At 41.0% G+C, this 25,453-nt stretch overlaps 1 protein-coding gene across 1 annotated transcript in view; it reads right to left on the bottom strand.

Moving 5' to 3' along the window:
• LOC103724163 (RNI-like superfamily protein) overlaps nt 1–22,449 on the bottom strand; it is a 56,691-nt gene extending 34,242 nt beyond the window's left edge. Inside the window, exons 1-3 of the mRNA XM_039116670.3 lie at nt 22,073–22,449; nt 11,928–12,055; nt 336–505 (exon numbers count right to left, since the gene is read on the bottom strand). Of these exons, the coding sequence (XP_038972598.1) occupies nt 336–505; nt 11,928–12,055; nt 22,073–22,184 (410 nt within the window). The 5' untranslated portion in view covers nt 22,185–22,449. The remainder of the gene's footprint in view (nt 1–335; nt 506–11,927; nt 12,056–22,072) is intronic.
• Nucleotides 22,450–25,453: the final 3,004 nt, after the last annotated feature.

Below are 25,453 nucleotides of genomic sequence, written 5' to 3'. Positions count from 1 at the left end.
GTTTTGAATCAAGAGCTAAAATTGGCACCCTTTGTGGGCTATCATAATTCAAAGAAATACAGATTCTTCCGTTCTTTTTTTTTTCTTTTTTTTGGATTCTAGTTTCAGAAGCAAAAGAATCTCACGTTTACTTTAAGTATTTAGAAAGAGTTGGTTTTCGAGAAGTTCAACTGCATTAAATATGTAGAGCATTGAAAAATCCTAGAACAACTAAAAATGATAATAGTTTCAACAGCGTTAAATATATAAACCATACGAAAATCCTAGACCAACTGAAAAAGCTGCAAACTGTTTAAGCTAACTTCAATAACTGAATAGCCATTCCAACAACATACCTAACATCAACAGCTTGCAAATTAGTACAAATCTTTGCCACTGTTGCCAGACCAAAATCAGTGATATCAGATCCAGAGATATCTAGGATCTCCCAAGAATGTTCAGCAAATACAATGAGGCGATCATCATTCAACAATTTTCTCCTCCTTGCAATAGCCACCATTGCCAACTGCAGGCCAATTGCAAGCTCAGAGTTTATATGTAATATTAAATTGCAGGGCTCAATTGCATCAATTGCATTAATTGCATTTTGCACATTATAACCCAGTCATCTTGGCTACATTACAGTCCCATAACTGAAACATACATGTAAGGGAAATTCAGGAATACTGTCATAGTAGATATTACGCAACAAGAGATATCAACTTGGTGGTGTCATTGTGCAAGTCAATTGACATGTGAACCTAGAACATGATAACAAGAATCTTAAAGATTCATGTAAATTAGATAGCTTATTTACGAACATTATATATCCTATTTTGAGATGCAAATAAAATGCCAATGAAGGTTCACAGTCATGACACCGAACTACATACTGGTAGGAGACCAATGTTGTACCATACCAAACCATCCCGATACACCAAAAAACTTTTTTATTTTTTATTTTCAAGATTTTTAAGATTCCTTTATTTAGTTTGAGTGGAAATAAAGTTTTGTGAGCTCCTCTTTTATGTTTAAATGTAATATACTTTAATTTTTAATGTTACATGCCTAAAGGATGGTGTGACTATATAATGTATTAAATTAACTAAGTATAAAATTGAAAATACAAAATATTTATATTAAAAATTAGACATACAACATATATGCATCTATTAAATTCCAAGTTTAGTGTTGACATCTCTCTGATGGGGGCTCACAGTCCCCAAGCCCCACACCATTGCCTTCCATTGCTTCTTGGCTTCATGCCAGGTTACAATGCTGTCGTGGACCGATTGGAAGGTAGCACCAAGGTTCTACTCGTAGGAATTGGAAGTGGCAGCAAATTCATATGCTCGGTTTGGTTGGATCATTCACTTGGATGAAAAATGAAAGCAAAGTGGCTTTTGATTCAAACTTGAATGTGAATGAACAAAATACAAATGCAGACAAATAAATCTAGTGGGCATAACAAGGCACTCGCACTAGCCTAATCTTCTAAGGATTCGGAGGGAACCCCTAATAGCCTAATCTAACAGAGGAGAAAATCCTCTTGCTAGCTCAATCTAGTGAGAATTTGATGTGGCTCTCCCTAGCCCAAGCCCTAAGGCCAACCCTCACAAGAGGATTTTACACAGATTACTTGACCCTTTGGAATATCCTGCACAATAGCCCCTCTAAGGCTATTTATAGGCTGTAAGGCTGAATGCAGTTGCTGGGATGTAGTTGCTGGACGCCCATGTTTGAATTCCGAATGCAGGCTGCTAGGCGCATTTGGCCGCGGATGGCTGCGGTTGGATTGGTTTTGCCATGGTTGGCTATGATTGGCCGCATTTGGCTATGTTTGGCTGGTTCGATCACGAGGATGGCGCGCGCAAGTCTTCTGCTACCCGGCCTAGCTCGCGCGGCTGTCGGGACCTACGCACGGTCGGATATACGGGCGCGTTCTGGCTTGAAGGAAAACTACGAGCACATGCAAGGTCGCGCACGCAGATGGCCGGGATGCGCCTTCCGTGCACCCCGGAATGCGCATACGGGCCAGCCCCGTTTGCAATGCCCTGCAATACTTTGGGTCCCTCGGGGTGGCCTTAGGCCGGATGCCCCGCTAGGTAGTAGAAAAACCTGTTGCCGGGGCCTCTGCACTGTTGTCGCCTCGCTTGCAATGCCCCTCAGTACTTTGGAACCCTCGGGGTGGCCTTTGGCCGGATGCCCCATTAAGGCAGTAGGAAAATCTTCTATCGCAGCCTGTAAGCTGTTGTCGCCCCGTTTGCAATGCCCCTCCGTACTTTGGAACCCTCGGGGTGGCCTTTGGTCGGATGCCCCGCTAGAGTAGTAGGGAAGGCTGCTACCGCGGATATGCTTGCCATGCTTGACCAAAGTATGCCAGGCCCGCAAGCGCAGATGCGTTGGCCGCTGGCCCACGAACTAGATAAGTGTGCGCGCGTGTGCGCATGCGGCTGGATGGGCGCGCAGAAGCTTGTGGGTTGCGTGCTCGATCGTTGCCTTGTTTGGCTGGTGCGGTCCGCCTCTGTGCGCGACCTGGCGCGCGATGCTGCGTGCGCGCAAACGGTTTTGTGCGATCTAGCGCCCGCTGAGCTGATGGGGTGTATTCTAGCGCGCGGGCTGGTCCTGCACGCTGTTGTTGGTGCCAATTCCGTGCACAGGCATTGGTCATGGCTTGTGTGTGCGCTTGTTTGCCTTTGATTCGTTTGGACGGCTATGGCCAGGCCGGCCTCTAGGCTCATTAGTTGCCCGATCTGGTCCCCAAATGTTGCCCAGACCTTGCCGAACTTGGTGCTATCGCGGCGCTGTTCGCGGAGGTTTCCATCAATCCCCCTCCCTTTAAGAACATTCTTGTCCTCAAGGATGAAATTCGGATACCTCTGGACTACCTCATCGTAGTCCGCCCAAGTAGCATCCTCCCTTAGCAATCTGCCCCATTGAATAAGGACTTGCCATACTTTCTGGCGAACTCGTCCGCTTCGCCGTATGCGGTACTCGAGGGCCTCGATTGGTTGAAGAAGCAATCGGCACTCCTCATCAAAGGACGGTAGTTCCTGCTTAATTAAAGTCGGGTTACCTACTTTTTCTTTCAGCCATGATACATGAAAGACTGGATGGAGTAGGGATGTGGCTGGTAGCTCCAATCGGTAGGCAACTTCTCCAATACGTTCCATTATCTTGAATGGCCCGTAAAATCTTTGCGATAGCTTGTGGCTGAACCTGTTCTTGAGTGATTTTTGTTTAAAAGGCTTTAGCTTCAGGAAGACATACTAGCCTGGCCCGAAGACATCTCTTCGACCTTGGTAGTAGTATCTTTTCATTCTCTCCTGCACCTTCCGAAGCTCCCTTCTAATATTTGCAAGGACTTCGTCCCTTGCCATCAATTCCTTCTCGACCTCATTGCTTTTGGCCGTGCCTCTCTCATAAGAAGTTAACAGTGGAGGAGGCCTCCCATAAACTAACTCAAAAGGACTCATTTTAATAGAAGAGTGATGGGAAGTGTTGTACCAGAATTCAACCCATGTAAGGTAATCTTGCCATCTTGTCTGTTGCTCATGACAAAAGCAGCGCAAATACTGCTCTAGAGTCCTGTTGGTGACCTCCGTTTGTCCATCTGTCTGCGAGTGGTATGAGGAACTGTATTTCAGCTTGCTTTCTTGCAGTATGAACAGTTCCTTCCAAAAGGTACTCATGAAGATCTTGTCTCAGTCCGTGAGGATGCTCCTCGGCACTCCATATAGCCGCACCACCATCTCCACGAATGCTTTGGCTACGGATTTGGCTGTGTAAGGATGTTTGAGGGGAATAAAATGTGCATACTTACTCAGCCGATCCACCACTACCATGATCACTTCGTAGCCCTTGCTTACCGGCAATCCCTCTACGAAGTCATGGACAAATCCTCTCAAATAAGGCTCGGTATGGGAAGTGGTTGCAACAGTCCCGAGGGTGCTCTTGGGTCATATTTGATCCTTTGGCATGTGTCACATTCGGCCACCAAAGTTTTGACTTGTTGCTTCAGTCTTTTCCAAAAGAAAAAATGCTTCACACGCAAATAGGTGAGAAGCCAAACCAAATGACCCCCTTCCTTACTGTTATAAAAGTGGTCTAAGATGCTCTTTCTCTAATTAGGGACGTCAGGAACATAAATATTACCATTGTAATAGATCAGTCCGTCCTTTAGCTGGAAGTTGGCAACACCACCCGTAGATGCTTCAATTTTCTCTTGGATCTCCTGGGCTCGAGCATCTAACTTAGTGGCTTTGCGGATTTGGCTCCAAATCCGCCAATCTGCCCCGCTGATAGCAGCACAAGTCTGCTGTCCATCTTCTTCTGCGACCTATAGAACTTGGTTGCTTTGTTTTTGGGATAGTGCATCTACAATTTTGTTCTTTTTGCCCAGCTGGTATACTATATCGTACTCAAATCCCAGCAGCTTGACAAGGAACTTCTACTGCTAAGGTGTTACAATTTTTTGGTGTAGGAGATGCTGCAATGTCTGCTGGTCTGTGATGATGGTAAAGTGCCTGCATAAGAGGTAGGGCCTCCATGCCTTCACTGCATGAACTACAGCCAGTAACTCCCTTGCATAGGTACTCCAAGCCCTCTTCCTTGGCCCCAAAGCCTTGGAGATATAGGCCAACGGTCTCTTCTCCTGCACCAGAACAGCCCCAATACCTTCGCTGCTTGCATCGGTATATACTTCAAAAGTTTTGTTGAAGCCTGGTAGGGCTAACACCTGGGTCCGCATCATGGCTGTGAGACCCTGGAATTGGGCCCGGTCCACTTGACCGGCCCAGTCCCAAGCACGTGAGGCAGCGGGATGGAAGGAATCCATCCCGAAGAAGAAGGAAGCCCTGTTTTAAGGGCTTCTTCCTCCTGCACATGAGGCAGCGGGATGGAAGGAATTCATCCCGAAGAAGGAAGCACTGTTTTTAGGGCTTCTTCCTCCTTCCATTGAGGCCACCCGAGGTAGAGCCGTCGTGCCCGAGTTCCCCTCGGGTCGGAGCTTCTTCTTCTTCGTGTTGCCGCCGAAAGAGAGAGAGAGGGCCGTTGGGTGGCCTTCTTCTTCCTTTGCCGCCGGAGAGGAAGAGAGGCGTCGGATCTACGTCGGGGCGGAGGCAAGAGTCCTCAGCCTTCCTCTCCTCTTCTCTCAGTGCTTGGCCATGATGTGTTGTGGTTTGGAGCCGGCCAATCGCCGGATTTGGGTCCAAAACGGCTTCGACATGTGAGCTCTAGCCGCCGGCATGTTCGCCGCCGCCGCCGCCGCCAGCCGCTGGGGGTGGCTGGATTTGCTCCGTCACCTCATACCACCGTCGGGGCCGGCCACCGCGGCCGCCCTTAGGTTCGACCGAGAAGAAAGGAGGCGGGGGGGTCACGGATCCCCTGTTGCGCCAAAGGAGAAGAGGGGAGTCGGGAGAGAAAAGAAGGAAGAAGAAAAAGAAAAGAAGGAAAAAGAAAAAAGAAAAGAAAAGAAAAGAAAAAATAATAATAATAATAATAAAGAGAGGGGGTGGTTTACGAGTATAAACCCGAACTTGGAGTGCTAGGCACTTCTGCAGGGTCAGCCATGGAAGTATATTAAAATTTAAGTTTTTGTATACAAATATTGTGATGAATTTTAAAAGAAGAATATGATTTTTGAATATTAGGTTCTGCGAGGAATTTGCGGAATTAATTGGATTTGTTGTGGATCGCGTTCGCAAGATAAGTAATGTAACCTCTTTACTAGATTTATCGGCAAACTATATATATTTTACGAATCGAATTATTCATGATTACGAATTTGATGCATGGGTTATATATATATTTTTAGAATATTGTATGACTCTGATTGAACGTATTTGCTTCTGATTTGGATTGTGTTTGATTGCTCTAACATTGTACCATTCGGTTTGGAACAATGAATATAATGTGAGAAAAGATAATAACATGAAATAGATTCAGACTCGCAATCGGGCTATGTTGAGGACCCTGCCAATGGGGGCTAATACGTTGGTACCACAAGAAGATTAGTCGGTGATATGACCCTACCACAGGGAACATGTGGTCATAGTTCCTGGCTGAGTTGAATCTGGTAAATTGAAATAAATTAAGATATGAACAACATTTGGTTTTGACACTACATGTCTTCATGACTGAAATATGAAATAGAGAACTAATTGAACTTCAACCTGGTTATGTTGAGGACCCCGCCAATAGGAACAGATACGTTGGCAATTGACTGTCCTGAAGGACTCACCGCAAGAAGATTAGTCGATGTTGATGACCCTGCCATAGAAAACATGTGATCATAGTCCAGGATCGACAAGATGAATTGAATATGTGAAAGAATCTCGAAACCGTGAAAAGAATCTTAAAAATTTAAGAAATATTTGACTTGTACTTTGGAACTGCATATATATTTATTTTCTACATATTATTGCTTATTTATCTAGCTAGAGTGTTCATTACCTACTGGGCTATTTAGCTCATTATACAATTTCTTGTTGTTTTACAGATTTCGAGAACTAGTCTATTAGGGTTCCAAAATGGGAGAGCGACTAGAAGGATTGTGGCACAAGTTATCTTAGATTAGGGTTATTTACGTTGATCTATTATCTTGGACATTTATTATGATTGCAGGACATTGCAAGGTTTTGTTATTTTAAGAACTAGGTTTTTGCATGTTGGTAAATTATTGTTCCGCTGCGTATTTAGAACTGTGAGACCTTATGACTTGAGTTAGTCGATGGAATAAGATTGCATTTATTCAGTTAAATTATTTTAGATTTATATAATTGAGATGTTTGGTTAAGATGTTTGCATGCTCGTGGGGAGAGTTTCCTATGGGTGTGCGGCGGTTGGCGCGACCCCCGACTCGTGATTTCGGGTCGAGAGCGTGACAATGGCCCTCTTAAGGTTATCAAAGGCCTCTCTTGCTACATCAGACCATTGGAACTCGCCCATCTTTAACATGTTGGTCAGCGGCTTTGCGATCAGCCCATAGTGTTGCACGAACTGCCGGTAGTATCCAGTCAACCCCAGTAATCCCCTTAAGGCTGAGATGTCCTTCAGTAGAGGCCAGTCGGTCATGGCCTCGATCTTCCTTTGATCAACTTGCACACCATCTCTAGAGACAATGTGCCCAAGTTACTTCAATTCTTCTTAGACGAAGGCACACTTCGAAGGCTTGATATAAAAGTGGTGCTCTTCCAAGATTTGTAGGACTCGTTTCAGGTGCTGCAACATCCATAGTTCTAGAATAGACCAAAATATCATCGAAGAAAACTATCACGAACCTTCGTAGATATGATCGAAACACTTCGTTCATAGCCGCTTGGAAAGTTGAAGGTGCATTGCACAGGCCGAACGGCATGACTAAGTATTTGTAGTGCCCTGAGTGGATATGGAAGGCTGTCTTGTGGACGACTTCTTCCCGCATCCGTATCTGATGGTACCTGACCGTCAGATCCAACCATGTGAATACTTTGCTCCATGCAACTCATCGAGCATTTCGTCCACGGTCAGGATAGGAAACCGATTCTTGATAGTTGCCTCGTTTAAGGCCCGGTAGTTGGTGCAGAAGCACCACATCCCATCTTTCTTCCTCACCAACAGGACTGGTAAAGAAAAACACTTGAACTTTGGCGGATTAGCCCTTGTTTTGACATGGTGTCCACCTGCCTTTTAATTTCATTTTTTTGGCAATGTGCGTACCGGTATGGTGGAACGTTGATGGGCCTGGATTCATCCTTCAACCTGATGGGGTGGTCGAAGGTCCGCCGAGGTGGTAGGGATGTGGGTTCCTCCAAGACGCCCCGATGTGCCTCTCCAGTAGGCGCCGAACTTGCAAAGGTAGTGCCTCCAATTCCATGCCCAGCTACGGCCGAGAGTTGGGTCTACCGAAATATTAAAAACAAAACAAGTACTTGGGGTTGTAGGCCAAGCGACTTGATGGACAAGTAACTTTAACTTGGGGGCCAAGTAACTTGATATCTAAGTTACTTAAGCACTAAGTAACCTAATGACTAAAACTTATTAAAAGATAAAATAACTACGAACTTAAGATATTAAATTTGGATTGTCAGATAATTTTGATCATGGTCTATCGTACTGCCCTGTACCGCCCAGTATGTTGCGTACCATACCATACCGAAAGAAAAGTGGTACAAAACATACCTTCAAGTTGGTACAAGCCCCGTAGCGCCCATACCGAGGCATACCGCCCCATACTAAGGCTTACCACATGTACCGAGTCGTACCATATGTACCGAGGCATACCAAGGTGTGTACAGGTCCATACCAAAATGTACCGAGATAAAAATTGAGAAAATAGTTAGAGAACTATTTCGATATAGAGGTATATACCGTATCGTACCGAATCAATAAGATACCGATACGATACCCAATACCAAGATTGCGGACCTTGATTTTGATGCTCCAACATTCTTTGTTAACATTCCTTGCAGTTGGTTGATGACTTGATTATGATGATAGATACATAGATTTTCCTTCCTTTTGCCACATTTCGCTCAAAGGGTTGAAGGGAGATTGTGCATTGTATCACATGATTCGGACCCATGACTTCAACATTAGGCAAGTTCAACTCACCCTGCTTACCCCATTTAAGATTTCAAGCAACCAATGCTTTTATAGTAAATACGAGTTTACCTAATTCCTCCCTACTTATTCTTCTAGACTCTTAAAAGTCTAGGGGAATTTTGGGGCGTTGCTTCTTCGTTGTGTGAGCTTAACCGCAAATAAAAAGGTAGATGATTACACCTGCCAACTAGTCAAATATGTTTCATGGCGAACCCCTTTCTTGCCCAGATTTTCCTTATCTTGGAATTTGGCCCAATCTTTAAAGGATTTATGGCAAGTTAACAAAATATTTTTCAGTCCATTGAGCCTTCTTAACTTTGACTGATGCTATACCCACCAAACATCATCCCTTGCACTAAGGTGCCAAGGTATCTTGGAGCCTATATGTAAGGTGCAACGCAAGATGCATGCCTTCACGAAGTAGGCACAAAATTACAAATCTATAAATTACAGTCGTTACACATAGGGCGGACATGGCATGTTCCTCCGCTTGTTTCAGATGGACAGAGACATAACTGCAACTTCAGCTGCAGCAACAGCTGATGAAGAAGAAGAAGAAGAAGAAGAAGAAGGAGAAGGTGATGATGAAGAGCAGCAGCAGCAGCAGCAACAAAAGAAAAAGATGAAGAAGGAAATAAAAGGACTTTGCTCCCCCACAGTCGCAGGGTCCATTGATGCATCTAGAACCAGGCATGCCCTATCCAAACAAGATGGAAAACACAAAGAACACAAAGAATAGGAAAGAAAATAAACAAAAAATGAGGAGGGAGGAGGAGGAGGAGGAAACACAAAAAGGGAGGACTTTAGCCCCTTGTTTCACACAGACTTCTTGTATGGATGGCTCTTTATTCTTCATATATATTTTGCATTTGACTCATATTTCAATTTTTATATTTTATACATTGAATAAATCAGAAAATTTCACAATCTGTGACTCGATGCACGATCCAATCCTATCTAACTCACTCTACAATTCACTACAATCATGATCTTAGCAACATTCAGTAGCGTGGATGCCCTTGTCCAAAGAAAACCAAAAGAAGATTACCTGGTTGATGGCTTGATGCTGCCACATAGGAGAGAGGAGAAGCCTGCCGCACCAAACCCTAGAGCTCCAGTAAGCCCCTTGGAGTTCCTCTTTTCCCCTTTTTCCCTTACCAAATCAACCATATTTCCTCTTGACTTTTCAATGCGGAGCTTTGATAAATTGCTGAGATTTATTCCCGTGGATCCAGTCAAGAGATCAGCTTTATTTAAGAAAGCGCACTTCTTTGCAACTTAAGCCTCAAAGTGCAGCTTTGAGGCTTTTTATGCACCTGTCTAAGAGGATTCTGCCTCACTACAAGGTAGGAGCTCAGGGTAGCTTCGCCTGCACCTTGTGGCTAGGCACATCTTAAGCATGCCTTTGACAACCCTAGTTATCGCAATATATCTCTTGCAAACATTTACCCTTGCAAGTGGCAAACTCTCGCACAAGCAAACACCCCCCACCCCCCCTCCCTCCCAAAACCTGTCCAGAATAAACAGGTTTCGGGATTTTTTCTAGAGGTAGGTCAATTCCAAGTCAAGCCAGAATCAACCTGATTATAACCGGTGGCTTCAGTTTTAGCCCCCCTGCCCCCTTGAACCTGATGGTTAATGATTGAACCAGTTGAGAACCACCCAGCTCCTAAACTCGGCATAGTTGATAGTTCTCTTTTTTCTCTATGTGGTTTGGTACACTGAAACGATGTAGGCTATAAAGAGTAACAAACAAAATGAGCCACCAGGCTTTGGGATGTGCAGTTGCATTTCAGCTACTTTTATCCTTGATTAGTTTATTGACTTCATGTATCCCAAATTCCTAAATTTACTGTGATTTCGATGATATATTTGAGGATAAATTTGATTTTGTTATCCGTGATCTTTGTACACCATGATTTGCTTTTTTTCATCTTATATACATATATGATTAGTAAGTGAAAAGTTAAATGGGTTGGTGGGTAGGTATGGGTTTATTTAAATCCATGTGTTGCGCATGGGTTTATTTTTTTGACCCAAACCCTGATCAACCTGAACTGAAGCCAACCCAACTGAACCCATTGCCCCCCCCAACCTTCTCTTATCCCCTACTTCTAAGTAAATATAGAAATGAGTGATTACCTAAGTCTAATTAAGCTCTTATTTATTCTATAAATCCATTGGAAATTGTTGGCAATGCCCTTGCTTGCCCCATTGTTTAATTAAAGGCTAAGATGCACTCAAGGATTGGACAACAGTACCTCCTAGTTTTAACCTACCAGCACTGTCTCAATTTACTGGCACACTTCAGTTGTTTCTAGCATTACACCTGGTTACTTTCATGCATCATATAGCATGTATTCTTCTCAAATGCTTAAACCGCTTTTTACTTTTTTCCAAGCATTATATCAGCTCATCATTTTGATGAGTACATTTGACAATCCCTATCCCGTTGACATCCTGCCATTAGGCCAATATTACTTCTGTTACATCATCCTTTCTCCTTGATGCATCTATTCAGTGGAATAACCTAAATGCTTACCATTTCTATAATCAAGGTCCGCCGTACCAGTACCGGTCGGCGTACCGGTGGCAGCCCAGACCGGTACAGTACCGGTCCCGTACCGGTTCCGAATTCAACGCTGATACACGTTGATCCCATACCGGTCCGTACCAGTTCCATACTGGTCTCATACCGGCTCTCCAACGATAAGCTAACAGTACCGGATTCCACACTGATCCGGTACCGATCCGAGGCCGTACCGGCACGGACCGGTACGGCAAACCATATCTACAATAATTCTTAACTGTACATTCTACTTGTGTTCAAGAGAGTAAGGGCTAAAGAGATTGAAGCAGTCTCTTGTACCGCATACCCATGATAAAGTGAAATTCACAGATGTCTTTTGCATAGTCTATTATAGTATTAGATGGATAATACACTATAAAGATTGAACATGCAACTTGCACATGCATGCCTAAGTGCAGTGTACAGCTCATGGCACAAGTCATTACTTACTATTTTTCTTGAATTAATACATTAAAGAAAAAAAGCATCAATCTAGCCAAGCTTTGAGTACTTAAATAAAGATGCACCAGATTACAGAGATGCCTCAATTCACCTTCCAAGACAAATTCTGCTTTCAATAAGATAATCGGTACCCTTAGAATGAAAAGGTTAGTACAATAATCACCACAATAAGTTAAAAATACCTCAACAAAAGGTTATGAGAGTACAAATCTACAATAGCTTTTAGTGCAGCTAATGCAGAAACAATAAGAGTTATTTTACAGAAACAAAACAAAATATGACGTAGTCCAAAAGTCTGGATATTGAGACTTGAATTCATTATTTCATGAAGTACCTTAATATCAGGTGGGAATCCTGTGGCAATCTCTGATATATCTGTGATGATGTCCTCAAGATGTTGCCCAAGGAATCCAAGACATAAGCTGACTAACCTTCTAGGCTTAGATTTCTTCAATGGTAAAGCTGAAATCGGTACTTCAGCAAGTTACCATAAATAAAGATATCACAATAATGTGAAGAAGAATAGATAAGAAGAATACAGGTCTTCAACTACAACTATTGACAGAGTTGTTTGGATAGGAATATATCTACTTTTAAGTAACTAAATAGCCAATCATGTTGTGAATCACATGGCGAAATATCTGATTCACGAGAATCACAGAGTTATTTCATCAAATTATCCAAATAATATATGTGGTACGCCAGGCAAACAATTAGTCAAATTTATTTTTATCAAATGCAATGACCATGCATTAGAGAAAAAAAAATGTTAAATAGAATATTAAGACTAGGATCTTGCTGATTCAGTTTACAAAATATGATATACAAGAATGCTAGCAGATGTCAGCAGTGCTGCCGAAAATATATTATTGATTCAGTTATTTTATCTTCAATGAGTGAGACTAAAACACCTCAAGGGTCTTTAGAGAGCTTGGATTAGCTTGCAACGAACCATGACTAAAATTCAATTTCACATCAGCTAGCTTACTGAGGTTAGAAATGCTAGGGCTTGGTTGAAGAGGAAAAGAGGAAAAGGAGAAGGAGAAAGGGCATCAGACCTTATCTCCCACTTTCGGCATTACATAAAAGAGTTGGCCCTCTTTCTAGAAGTATTTTTGAAAGAATAAAAAGATAAGTCAGGGTTTCATAAATTTGCAATGCTTGTATTGGAGACATTATTTGATGTTGGAAATAGAAAATTTGAGGCTGATCAATATTACTTCATTCCTTTTATACCTTTTCTTTTCCTTTTCCCTCCTTACCTTCACTTCATTCTTATTCAGGTCCTCTGATGTCCATAACCTTATTATCTTTATTCTTTACACTAGTACTAGCTCAAATTTCCTCTTCGTTATGTTGATTTATTACAATAGAATCAACCAAAAATCATTAGATATTGCTCAATCTTCTAAAGCCTAGATATATTGCTTGGAGGTCTCAAATTGGAGTCTTAAATGCCTATTATGAGTTTCATGCAGATATGAAGAATACAAAATACTGTTATGTTGAAAATTCTGCATGCACGAAACTAATTAATTTGAAAAAAAAAAAAATTTGCTCTAAGTTACTAGAGTTTCCAAGACCTTGTATTAGATTTAGAATAGTTTGACAACCAACTGGTTGCTGTTGAGAAATTTAAGCCCGCCCGCAAAAAAAATCATGGCTTAACACAAGAAACAATGGATCTGACCAATAATGAAGATTTGCCTGCACATAGTAGCAAATCAAACAATATCCATCAATTTTAGTTGATGCTCATACAATATACTAACAAAACTGATGAATAAAATAAATTCCAGAAAATAACAATGTCCAGGCCAATAAGGAAAATGAAGATAAAAGTCATTTTCAAAGAAGATGAAGATCAGAGAATCATGAGAAGATAGAAGCCAAAGACAGCAACAGTACTATGAAAAAGATAAAGAGAAAAAAGGGGGAAAACCAAGAAAGAATGATAAGCATCGTTGAGAATGGTAGGATGCCTCATCTCATCTCCCTTTCTTTGTTTCACTCTTGGAACCGGCTCCTTACTGGACTCTCACTCACTTACCCTTAGCTGATGTGTCATCTCACCTAAATTATGTCAATCTCCATAACTCTAGCTTTCTACAGATCTCACCATGTTTTAGTCTCTATCACTTATCTAAACCTCTCTAAGAATGAAAAAGTCCTTCTGATCCATGTGCACCAATCACTTGATTTGACTACTTCTAATCGATCAGGCTACACCAACATTCTAGTTCACTAAGATAAAGTTGATGGAGATTTGGATTTCAAGCTTATGCACAAAGGAAACATCATTTGATTGCCCAACCCTCAATCTTGTGGTTTGATAGCATGTCATGCTGCCAGGATTGATCCACATTGTTCAATTATATGATCATCCATGCTGCAGATTGTTTTTGCCAAAGGATTGATGGATGTTAGGAGCGGTGATCGTTTAGATTTATTTGATTTTGATTTTTTTCAAAATTTTAAATTTTAACTTAATCTTAATCTACTTAGTTGTGATTACCTTTACCTTTGTAACCAAGAGATGAGGCTTAGAGCTTTTGTTAGAGTCGAGATAAAAAATAAGAACTAAACATTCTCATCAAATAAGTATTATCTTTATATCTTTACTTCTATATAAAGGCTTGTATCTCAATTATGTAGGCATGAACATATGGCAAGAAGAAATATCTCTAGTTTCCTCTTACTGTGAGAATAATATGGTGTGATGCCTTACTTGGTTCTCTGAGATAGAACACACTCTCTCTCCCCTTCTCCATCTTCCCTTTAGTTTCTTTTTTCTTTTTTTTTGGTTTCATTTACCTCTGTTGCTGCCATATTTTCATTATAATTCCACAGCCACCCAGAAGCCTACTTCCTAATGCCTTAGTTGCTGCAGGTTTCATCTCCGCCCATTGATGGCTGAATCTGTAGCAAACCCCTTTCTCATCCTTCCTCTATACTACCTTAAACATTTACCTTCAAACCTGAAATACGAGGGCCCTATTTGGTACCTTTTTCCTATTTCTTTTTTAAATAAAAACAAAAATACGGAATCCGATACAGAGAACATGTTTAGTTATTCTGTTTTTTTTAAAACATTTTTTAAAAGTGGGTTTTCACCCCTCTCCTCCCGACCCTTCTTCCACCCAATCTCGCCCTCAACCCCATCGCCCTACCCGACTAAGCTGGCTCCCCAGGCCTCATTGGCCACCTCTCCGGCTGATGTCGAGCTACCCCTCGTCCTCGATCATGTCGCCAACCCCATCACCACTCCCTCTCCCTTGGTTGCCTCTCCACCGAATGTCAAGCTCTTTCTCATCCTTGGCCTTATCATCGGCCCCATCCCCCCTCCCTCACCCTCATCGCCGGCCACATCACAAACCCTCGTTGTTAAAAAAAAGAAAAGAAAAAAGAGTGGACCAAACATATTTTCTATTGTCAGAAATTTGAAAAAGAAAATAGAAATAGAATTCTTGTTCCAATTTTTTTTAAAAAAGAAAAGTAACAATGATGCCAAGCACAGCCTAAGCTATACATAGCCATCCTATTTACCTATCCAAGCCACATCCACAATATCATCATACCAACCCTCCTAAGAGCACCAAATCAGATCAGGGGGTGAAGCAAAACAATGGAGAAATGGCGCAATATCTAGCCTTTTATGTTCAAGGACAGCTAGCTTGGAGGTGGTATCATATTGTTAAGTAAAAGATTTTTTTGGGTCACTCCAAGGTAGATTTGGTACCTTATCTTACAGAAGCAATAGTGCATCAATGTTAATATATATTTTCTATTATTTTTTGCAATCTAGCTAGTTTCTAGTCCACAATCTTTTCTATTGTCCTAGCCATTTAAAACATTGAACCAAGGTTCGCCGAACTAACATTAGGATCCATATCGATCGGTGACCAGCATGGTATGATATAGATCCATACCCTATCGTTCCAAGGAGAACCATTATTTTTTTTTTTGAATTTTTTTGAACTGAAATCAAAAAATAAAGCTATATATTTATGCATGATGGTAAAATATCAAGCTCAATCCTTCCCAACCAAGTGAGCAAGGATCAGTAGAGGGGTTTTACATCTTTAGCAGCTGAACAGAAAAGGCTGCTCCATGTGCTCAATCAAAAACAACTTTTCAACAAAGTTAAAGAGCACAAGGTAATGTTTGCATTGGTGTCTAAGAGAAAGATTCACAAGAAGAATGTAAGAGAAACTTCAAAGAGGTTAGTGAGTTTAGTGATGTTATCCCTGAGAAGTGGCATGGTGAGGCGAAGGGGGGAAGCAAGTACTTCGCCCTTTCTTTCCATCTCCTTCCTCTGATGGTGAAACCGTGATATATCAGCTAGCCATGGACTACTGCTCCGCAAACGTCGACCCTCTAATGGCACTCCTTTGCTTAGGTCCTGTTTCGGGGCTCTTCCTCGCAATGGAAGTGGTTGATAGCTCCGGTCTTGAAAACCGGTATAGTTCTCGCTGCCGGTGCTTTATCAGATGCTGAGCCCACTAGTTCGATGCATCAAACCGCTACCTCTCCCACCCCTTCCTCCGATGCCGGCTATCGATCTGGAGAAGATGCAGGAAATACAATTGTGCCATAAAGACTAGAGTGCTAGACTGATACAGGGAATGCTTACGTTCAGGAGAGGTCCCTTTTCTACCCGACGGGTGGTAAACATGGGGGGACATCTCCACGCCATTGACCTCGTGCCTAGATCATCATTACAAAATTTGCTATGTTACAGGATGAATCCAAAAGAGCATGCTGAGTTGGAGAGACAAATAGATGATCTCTTGCATAAAGGCTTATCAGGGAAAGCCTAAGTCCATGGACTGTACCTACTCTTTTAACTCCACAAAAAGATGGTAGCTAGCATGTGTGCGGATAGCCAGACCATTAATAAGATGACCATCAAGTATAGGTTTCCTATACCTAGATATGGTGACATGTTTGACATGGTGGTAGGGTCTAAGTGGTTTTCTAATATTGATCTTAGGAGTAGGTACCATCTACATTAGACTTTGTGATGAGTAGAAAACCACCTGTAAGACCAAAGAGATGGTCTTTATGAGTGGTTGGTTATGCCTTTTGGGTTGACCGATGCACCTAGTACTTTCTTGTATGTTGTGACTTAGGTGCTCAAGCCATCCATCAAGCAATTTCTAGCAGTCTATTTTGATGATATATTCATTTACAGCAACAGCAAAGCTGAACATCTTATTCATTTGAGGAAGATGTTTCAAGTTCTTAGGCAAGAGAAGCTCTATGTAACTCTAAAGAATGATCATTTATGAGCTCTTGTATTATTTTCTCAAAGTTACAACCAACCCCGAGAAGGTCAAGGCTATCATTGATGGGCCTAAACCTTCAAATGTTCATGAGATAAGGAGATTTCATGGATTAGCTGCCTTTTGTTGCAGATTTATTCAAGTTTTAGTACCATCATGGTTCCCATCATTGACTGCATTAGGAAAGGTAAATTATGGTTAAAGGCTGCTGTGAGGGCCTTCATCTAAATTAAAAGAGGTTGACTGAATCTCCTATATTCCAGATTTTTCAAAGGCCTCCGAAGTTTCCTGTGACACCTCAGGAGTATGCATACGTCAAGTCTATATATATCTTTGCCAGTCCTCTAATACCTTGGCAAAACATAAGCATGGATTTCATTATTGGCCTTGCTAGGACTGCCATGGACATGATTCATTATTTCTGATAGTGGACATGTGTTCTAAATGGCATATTTTAATTCCTAAAAAAAAGCCGATGTTTCCCGCACTGCAAAAATATTCAGTAGGACCAAGGATCGCCGAACCGGTATCGGTAGGCGTACCGGTCGGCCACCAGACCGATTCGAACCAGTACCGAATCGATACAATTGTTCACGCATCCGAAAGCCAAAAAAAATTGGCCTATCAGTACGAGATCGGTATGGGGCTAATACGGGACCGCTACAAGGCCGATATCGGCCGGTACGGGCAGTACCAATTTTTAACGCTGAACCGGACCGGTTTGGTACACACTGAACCAGCCGGTTCACCATACCATGGGTAGGGCAATGCATAGGACCCAAAAGCATGACATCTGACCATGATGTGAAATTCAATAGTTATTTTGGAAGACATGTAAAATATTAGGAACCAAGCTCCAATTTTCTTCTATAATCATCCCCAGACAGGCAATCAACTGAAAGTAGTCAACAAGAGTGATGCAGTGTGTGGGAAGGAGAAAGATGAAGGTGGAGATGGTGGAGGGCGTCACAAGTTCTCTCTTTTTTTTTTCTTTTTTCTCTTTGGTGTGGATGTGGCTTGGAAGGGAAGGGCATGCTGAAATGTGAGAGAGAGAGAAGGAGGCGTTGTTAATTGAGTGAGGGCTTGACTAGATTGGGTGAGAGCATAGTTAGATTGAATGAGGACTTGGCTATGTTGGGTGAGGCGTGGCTAGATTAAATGAGGCGCGATTAGGCTTGATGTGGCACGATTAAATGAATGTGGCATGGCTAGATGGAAGAGTCCTAATGGCACTCAAACTCTAGGGTAGGATAGCATGAGAATGGAAAGAGATGTTGGCGTGAGAGTGGAAAGAAATGTTGGCTTGAGAGTGGAAAGAAATGTTGGCATGAGAATGGAAAGAGATGTTGGCGTGAGAGTGGAAAGAGTCCTACACTCACTAGAACTCTCAAATAGAATGGCATGGGAAGGCTAGGATAAATAAGAGAATGGGTGGAAGAGTCCCACTTCCACTCAAACTCTCAAAGGGTTGGGCGTGAGAATGGGTGAAGAGTTCCACATCACTCAAACTCTTTCCAAGGCTTGGCGTCTCACCAGAAAAAGGGAGCGTCACACTCCAAGAAGAATAAGAGATTCAACTCAAAAATTTTCAACTCTAATCTGCCGATTTATTCATCATTCCTCCTTTTATAGTGTAGGAGATCAGAAACAAACAAAAGCAACCAGCTCTTATCCGCTAGAGATAAGAAGTTTGAAATAAATCAAACTCCTTTAAACAAGGACTCACTAACACTCACTTTGAATAAGTCAAACAAACAAAGTAAAATAAAAGGACTCTCGTGACTCTAAGAGTTGGTTTGCACATGCCCTGGGTGGGTTCACGCACGCCCCTAGTTCCCATCCATCTTAATTTCCGACTTTGAATGGGTCAACAAAGGATGTACTAACAATTCAAACCTTTGAATGAGTCAATCAAACAAAACAAAACAAAGAGGACTCTTCTAACTTCACGGCAAAAAAATTCTGTACTCAATGTGGCTTCACGCACGCCCCTGGATTGGGCTCATGCACGCCCCTGGTTGGGCTTCACGGACGCCCCTAATTGGGCTCCATGCTGGCTCCACGCACGTCCTTGGTTGGGCTTCACGCACGCCCTTGATTGGGCTCCATGCTGGCTTCAGGTTGGCTTCATGCACGCCTCTGATTGGGCTCCACGCACGCCTTTGATTGAGGATGTCACGCAATGCTCCTGATTGCCATCAAAGAGTCTAGGAAATTTGCTTAGGTATCTAATTCTGAGCATGTTGATGCTTGGGATGAGATCCTACCCATGGCCATATTTGCCTACAATAGTTCAGTCAATTATTCCATCAGTCATGGGCCACTTGAGGTAGTCACTAGTTATCATCCCAGAAAACCCATTAATCTTGTTCCATTGCCTCCTAAGTCTTGACCCTCTGAACTTGCCGAATCCTTTGCTTAATACATTCATGACTTCATGGAGAAATTAGATGGAAAATATCTATTAGCAATCAATGTTAAAGTCTTTTGTAAATGTGCACCATAGTTACCAAGAGTTTTAGGAGGGAGATATGATGAAGGTAAGAATTGGGCATGAAAGGTTCCCATAAGGATCCAACAAGAAATTGCAGACAAGGAGTATGGAACCATTTTAAAATGTACAAAGGATTAAGACTAATGATTATGTTTTGGATCTTCCACCAAATATGGGCATTAGTAATGGCTATAAATGTATAATATTGAAGAACTAGTGCTCTACAAAGGAAATCTTGACCCATTTGCTACACATGTACCTTCTTCCCCACAAACCCATAGACCTGCTAATTCTTCTACCCAAGACATTCTTATTCCCTTTTCTTCTCTTAGTTCACCACCTACCACACTTTCCTTCTACTTTCAAGACGAGAGAAAAGATAGAAGAAATCATTGATGACTGGATCATTTCTACAAGCATGGGATGATACTGGAAATTCCTTGTGATATGGCATGGTGGTCAAGATTTAGATGCAACATGAATTATAGAAGCAGAACTCAGGAAGCTTAACCCAGACCTACATGAGAAACAACAAAGCCTTCATTCACTGGAAGTGAATTCCCACAAGCCGAGAGAGTTAATGGAGATTCGGATGGCAGATTTCAAGTTTAGGTGTGAAGAAAACATCGTCTAATGGTCCAACCCTTGGTCCTATGGTTTAATAGCATGTGATGAAGCCACGATTGATTTGCATCATCCGATCATTTGATCATCCATGTTGAAGATTATTTTCGTCACAAGTATGATGATAGTCTAGGCTTGATGGTAGTTTAGATTTATTTGAATTTGATTCTTAAATTTGAAATTTTAATCTTTATCTAGTTAGTTGTGATTACCTTTATCTTTGTAACTAACAAAAGAGGATTCAAGCTTTAGTTAGGATAAAAATAAGCATAAGAAGTAAGAACTAATCATTCTTATCAGCTAAGTATTATCTCTATCACTTTTATTCTATGTATAGGCTTGTACCTCACTTCTGTAGGCATAAACAAAAGAATAAAGAAATTTTTTTGATTTTGTTTTAGTGTGAGACTGACATGGTGTGATGCCTTCTTGAGTTCTATGTGAGCCAGAACCCTCCCTCGCTCTCTCTCTCTCTTCCCTTCAATTCTTTTATCCTTTTTTTGTGTTCCATTTACCTCTGCTGCTGCCTTATTTACCTATCTAAGCCACATCGACATACCTTGACTCCAGCCTTCCCAAGAGCATGGATACCTAGCATGGAGGAGGCATCATATTAAGGCAAAGATTTTTTTTGAGTCACTCCCAGGTAACTTTGGTAGCTTATCTTGTAGATGCAATAGTAGATCAACGTTAATATATATTTTCTATTATTGTCTGCACCCTAGCAAATTTTTAGCCCACAATATATCTTGCTTTCCTAGTCATTTGAAACATTGAACCAATTCCATAACGGCCTGTTTGCTGTCCTACATGAAAAATGTTTACATTTTGTGGCTGTCCAAGGACAAAATGACTTCATTAGTGTCATATGAAAAAAAACAAATTTGATGTAGATGAATAGTAGATGGACAAAGAAAATAGAAAAACAACGAAACATGTGTTTCAGTCTAGATCAACAGAACTTATGACTGTACAGAATACCAAAAAAAAGAAAAAAGAGATAATGATCTATACGTTTTATATCATCACCAAGTATCATTCCTCTTGTTCACATGCTTATAATATAAAGGCTTTGAAGGAAATTCACTTTTCACCTATTCTGAATGAATGGCAGCATCTCAGAAATCAGTAAACCTAAAAGGTAAGCCATTTGTGAAGAAATTGCCTTTTGTTCATTTTTTTTGGTTGATGCATCAATAAATTGGGAAAAAATCATAAGTAAAACAACTGAAGGACAATAAACTCTCCCTGGACAAGAAAAATCCAGAGCATGTAAAAATAATACACTTTATGATGGATATCATCAAGCATAATATTCTGAAAACAGACCCAGTAACAAAGAGTCTGGATCTTAGGAATCCTCTGGATGCAAATGAAGAGGGCAGTGGTTTGTCTTTCTTTATTTATGCATGTGAGCGTGGGGGCCTTTTTTTTCTTTTTCTATATTCTGGGATGGATGTTGATCGAGATAGATAAGAGTTAGCCTGATATAGATTCATTAAAATATTACAGACATGGTTATTAAGCCAGGAATGGTACACGCAAAAGGACAATCAGACAACACTTGCACAAGCAGATTCCGACCCTTAAAGTGGCCCGAGGAGGATTGCAGCTGGGAAAGGTTATCTATGCAAATATGTCTGCATATTCTTCCTCTTTCTTTAATAAGTAATATTCACCCCCCAAAGGACTCCGTAATAATCACAGAAATCAAAAGGCACAAGTGTAAGTTCTCAGACCCTGTATCATAAATAATAACGATGACAAGATTATCAGAGAAAACAACAGGTCCTCAAGACCCAGTGCCCAATTCAATAATCAAATATACACACAACCAAGATTTTGGATGCAAATTAAGTAGATTTTGGATCAATAGTCGAATTCCCCACAACAACCACGTCATGAAATCTAATAGAACTAATTCCAAACGAGAAAACACATTAATCTACAATAAACTCGCCAGCTAACTGATAACCACACGAAAAAAAGAGGGAAAAAATTTGCGGCAAAGCTAACTATAGCAGGAAAAAAAATTAACCGAAAAAGAACAAATTAAGAGGAATTTGGGAGGCTTACGGAACGATTTTTGAGGTAGAGGAGAAGAAGAGACGGCCTTCGGGCGTGGATTGAGTTGGAGATTTTTGAAGGACGGCGTTATTTCGGTGGCCAACGACTTCCCCTTTTCCATCTGAGGACGAGAACAGAAAGGAGAGAACAGCGAAGAAGAAACGGCGGACGGGAAGAAGGGAAAAAATACACAAGTCGGATCGAATCAATTACGATATGAGTGTGGTTCAGTATCTGGACCGGTAGCCGAACCGGTGTCATTTGGAGTTTAAGGAAAGCAGGTCAGAAATGACTCGGCGTATTAGTTTTTTTTATTTCATTTTTGGTACATCGGGATATTGTTAGTTTAGCCAGCTGGGACAGCCATGTAGAATGTAGACATTCTTTATAGCCCAATTAAAGCTGATCATCAGCGAAGCTTTAAGCCTAAACTCTATTTATTTTTAATCGGACTTCCGTAGTCCTAAATTTTATTTATTTTTAATCCAATATTAGGTATGTCAAATTTGACCATTGTTTATACCCAAACTCAGCCCATGATTAACTTTAAGCCCAACCAATCTTGGATTTGGTCCAGCCCAAAAGGTTTTACGTTGATTGAGGCCGAAGGTTTAGACACAGCAAGCGAAGCCGAGCTGGAAACTAGGCTTGTCTCATCAAAGGAATCGACTCAGGCTTGGCGATTAAAGCCCGGCCAAGTCCCATCCAACCAGAATTTTTTTTATTTTTCTTATATTATTTGTTTATATTTGATATATTTGTGTAATTAATTAATAATGATTGTTAATATGGGAATTTAATAGAATAACACTCCATTAATTTTCAACTTCTTGTTTTTGTGGACTTGGTCTGAAACATTATTTAAGGAAAACTTGTAGGGAAAAGCTAGCTAATGCCTATTGAATACGCATTCACATCCACTATGACCAACCTAATTGGAACTAGCGGCATGACCATTATGTTATGATAGTCCTAGGGGGTGCTAAACCTCCCTTAGTTGTGCCCTTAGCCTTACATTGCCTTCTATCGATAGCATTTTGAGCAAAAGAAAGAAAAAAAGTAGAAGATATAAACAAAGTAACAAATAAGAAGATAAAAACCTCCAAAAGCTTTCGGCAAATTTCCCTAAATTAATTGCATTCATGGTTTGCAGGGCACTTTATATTGTAGACTTAAAACTGCTCAGCAATGAAGAGTAAGTGAAAATAAAATAGATGAACAGTGACTCCTAATGTAAGTAGACTGTTACGATATTTAAAAAGAAAATAGGAAAAATGAGATAGCCAATCCCTAATAGATTTGGACTTCTCTCAAAAATCAAATTCGTGCTAGAAATTAATAATCCTTGTTCGATTCCAATCTAAAGAAGATTGAAAGCATTGTACCTCCCTTCATCACAAGCTTGTCAACAAAAGTTTGTCCTTAGACCTTCTAGTTGTGCACGAACATTTAAAATAACATGTTTTAATGTTGCAATTGAAACCACCAAAACCACCACCAACATGACATCATACATAGGTCTTCATTTATCATCATGATTCTACCATGCAAATGCATCATCAAATACTCTTTTCCCTTTTTTGTTTGTGAATCTTTCTTCAATAACAACCAACTTTAAGTTGATGAAATTCCTGATTTGCACGACTTGCTCTTACTGCTTCTTGAAGAGTTGATACAAAGAATTCGATGAATTGATCAAAATTTCCCTTGACCTTTGCTATGAGGATATCCTTGTTACCGCTCTACATCAATGGTTTTCCCAAAATAATTTTTTGGAGTCATGGTGCAGGACTCAAGATGCACAGAAAATGGCCACCATGATGCCAATAAATAACAAGAAAAAAGATTGGTGTATTCAGAAGCGGTGCTACGTCGATGCTGGGAGGCCACAGCCCCATAAGAGGTTCATTAATATACAACTCTTCTTGCATGTTGTGCAAACCCCCACCCCCCAACAACCCCCCTCCCCCAACCCCAATATATATATATATGGCCATAACATTTCTTAGCTTAAGGAATCACTAAAGTAGCTAGCATCTCAGACAGCCCTAGAAATCAACACAACTATCCATATAAGCTTAGTAACAAAAATTTCTCTAATGAAATTAAGGTTTGTGTTTGCTCTGAAGAGATGCATGGACTGCTACCATGACTTTCCCTCAAAATACAATGATTCTTCGACAAAATGCAACAAAGGAGGGTACTAGAACCCAAATAGTATGACCAGTCAGTCAAAATGTAGAAGAAAGAAGAGAGACCAGATTTTAGTGGCACAGAAGAATATAGAACCATCTTAAATGGAAAGTACCTCTAAAATGTTTGATAATGCCTATCATACCATTTTTCAGCATACAAAATAGTGAACTTGAATGACTCAATTTTTATAGAATCGCTAATCAGAACAGTTTTCCTTACCACAAGAGAGGACATGCACCTCCCCGGTGGAACCAATTTTGTATTGTCCCAATTTAACACTTAGCAAGTCCGAACTAAGTAATAAATTCCTTAAAATGACTTGCCATTTCCATAAAAGATAAGTCCTAGGGAAGGAATGGCCAGGTAAATTAAATTCAGAATGATCAAATGCAACATATATCAGAAGCTCTCCAGTACTAAACAGGAAAAATATGTAACAAATATTCTATTGATTGAAAGAAAATGCTATGCGGCATGTGCCATGCGCACACAAGCACCTTGAGTCCATCAACGATGGGTTGGGAACTCAGCATTCTGCAATTAATCCACCATTTATTGCAGTGATCCCTGCCATGTGGCTTCATGATTAAAAGATCAAAAATGCTTAAATCAAAAGTATCACTCAGCAAGTCACTAAGAAGCAAAGATATTAGGTGATAGACACTGCCTTTTGTGAGTGATTACTGCAGGATTGCTCTTAAAAGATTGAAATGGTAAAAGAAACAGAGCTTCCAGGAGGACCAAGGCATCCATGCATTCCACGCCAGAACACTGCACTTACATGCGGATAGTGATGACTTACTTCAAAACCCCCAAAACATAATTCAAATGTAAAGTTCAAAGAAACCAACATTAGGGCCTTGGGAACCTTCCTGTAGGCATTGTGGGGCTACTCCCTTTGCAGTAGTAAAGCGTTTCCTTTAAAAATCCAAAAGCAAGAAAAAACATTTTCCCACAAAAATTTCAAAAGGGTTCTGAAACATCTCTAGCAACTAAAAGCAGGATAAACTTGTTTAATAACGATCATCCATGCTTCATCTCCATGCATCAAGATGACAAGATCTGATAAGTAATATCTCCTTTCAGCTACTGCACCCATCCCTTAAATTGCGACCGCATGTGCAGGCATGTGTGCACGTGCGTGTGCATGCATGCGTGTATGGGTGTGTGAGAGAGAGAGAGAGCGAGCGAGCG

This window comes from Phoenix dactylifera, chromosome 8 (assembly GCF_051530095.1).
Source record: "Phoenix dactylifera cultivar Ajwa chromosome 8, Ajwa_hap1_PhDact_Kaust_v1.1, whole genome shotgun sequence".
Classification (NCBI taxonomy): domain Eukaryota; kingdom Viridiplantae; phylum Streptophyta; class Magnoliopsida; order Arecales; family Arecaceae; genus Phoenix; species Phoenix dactylifera.
This window is presented reverse-complemented; position numbering and strand designations above follow the sequence as displayed.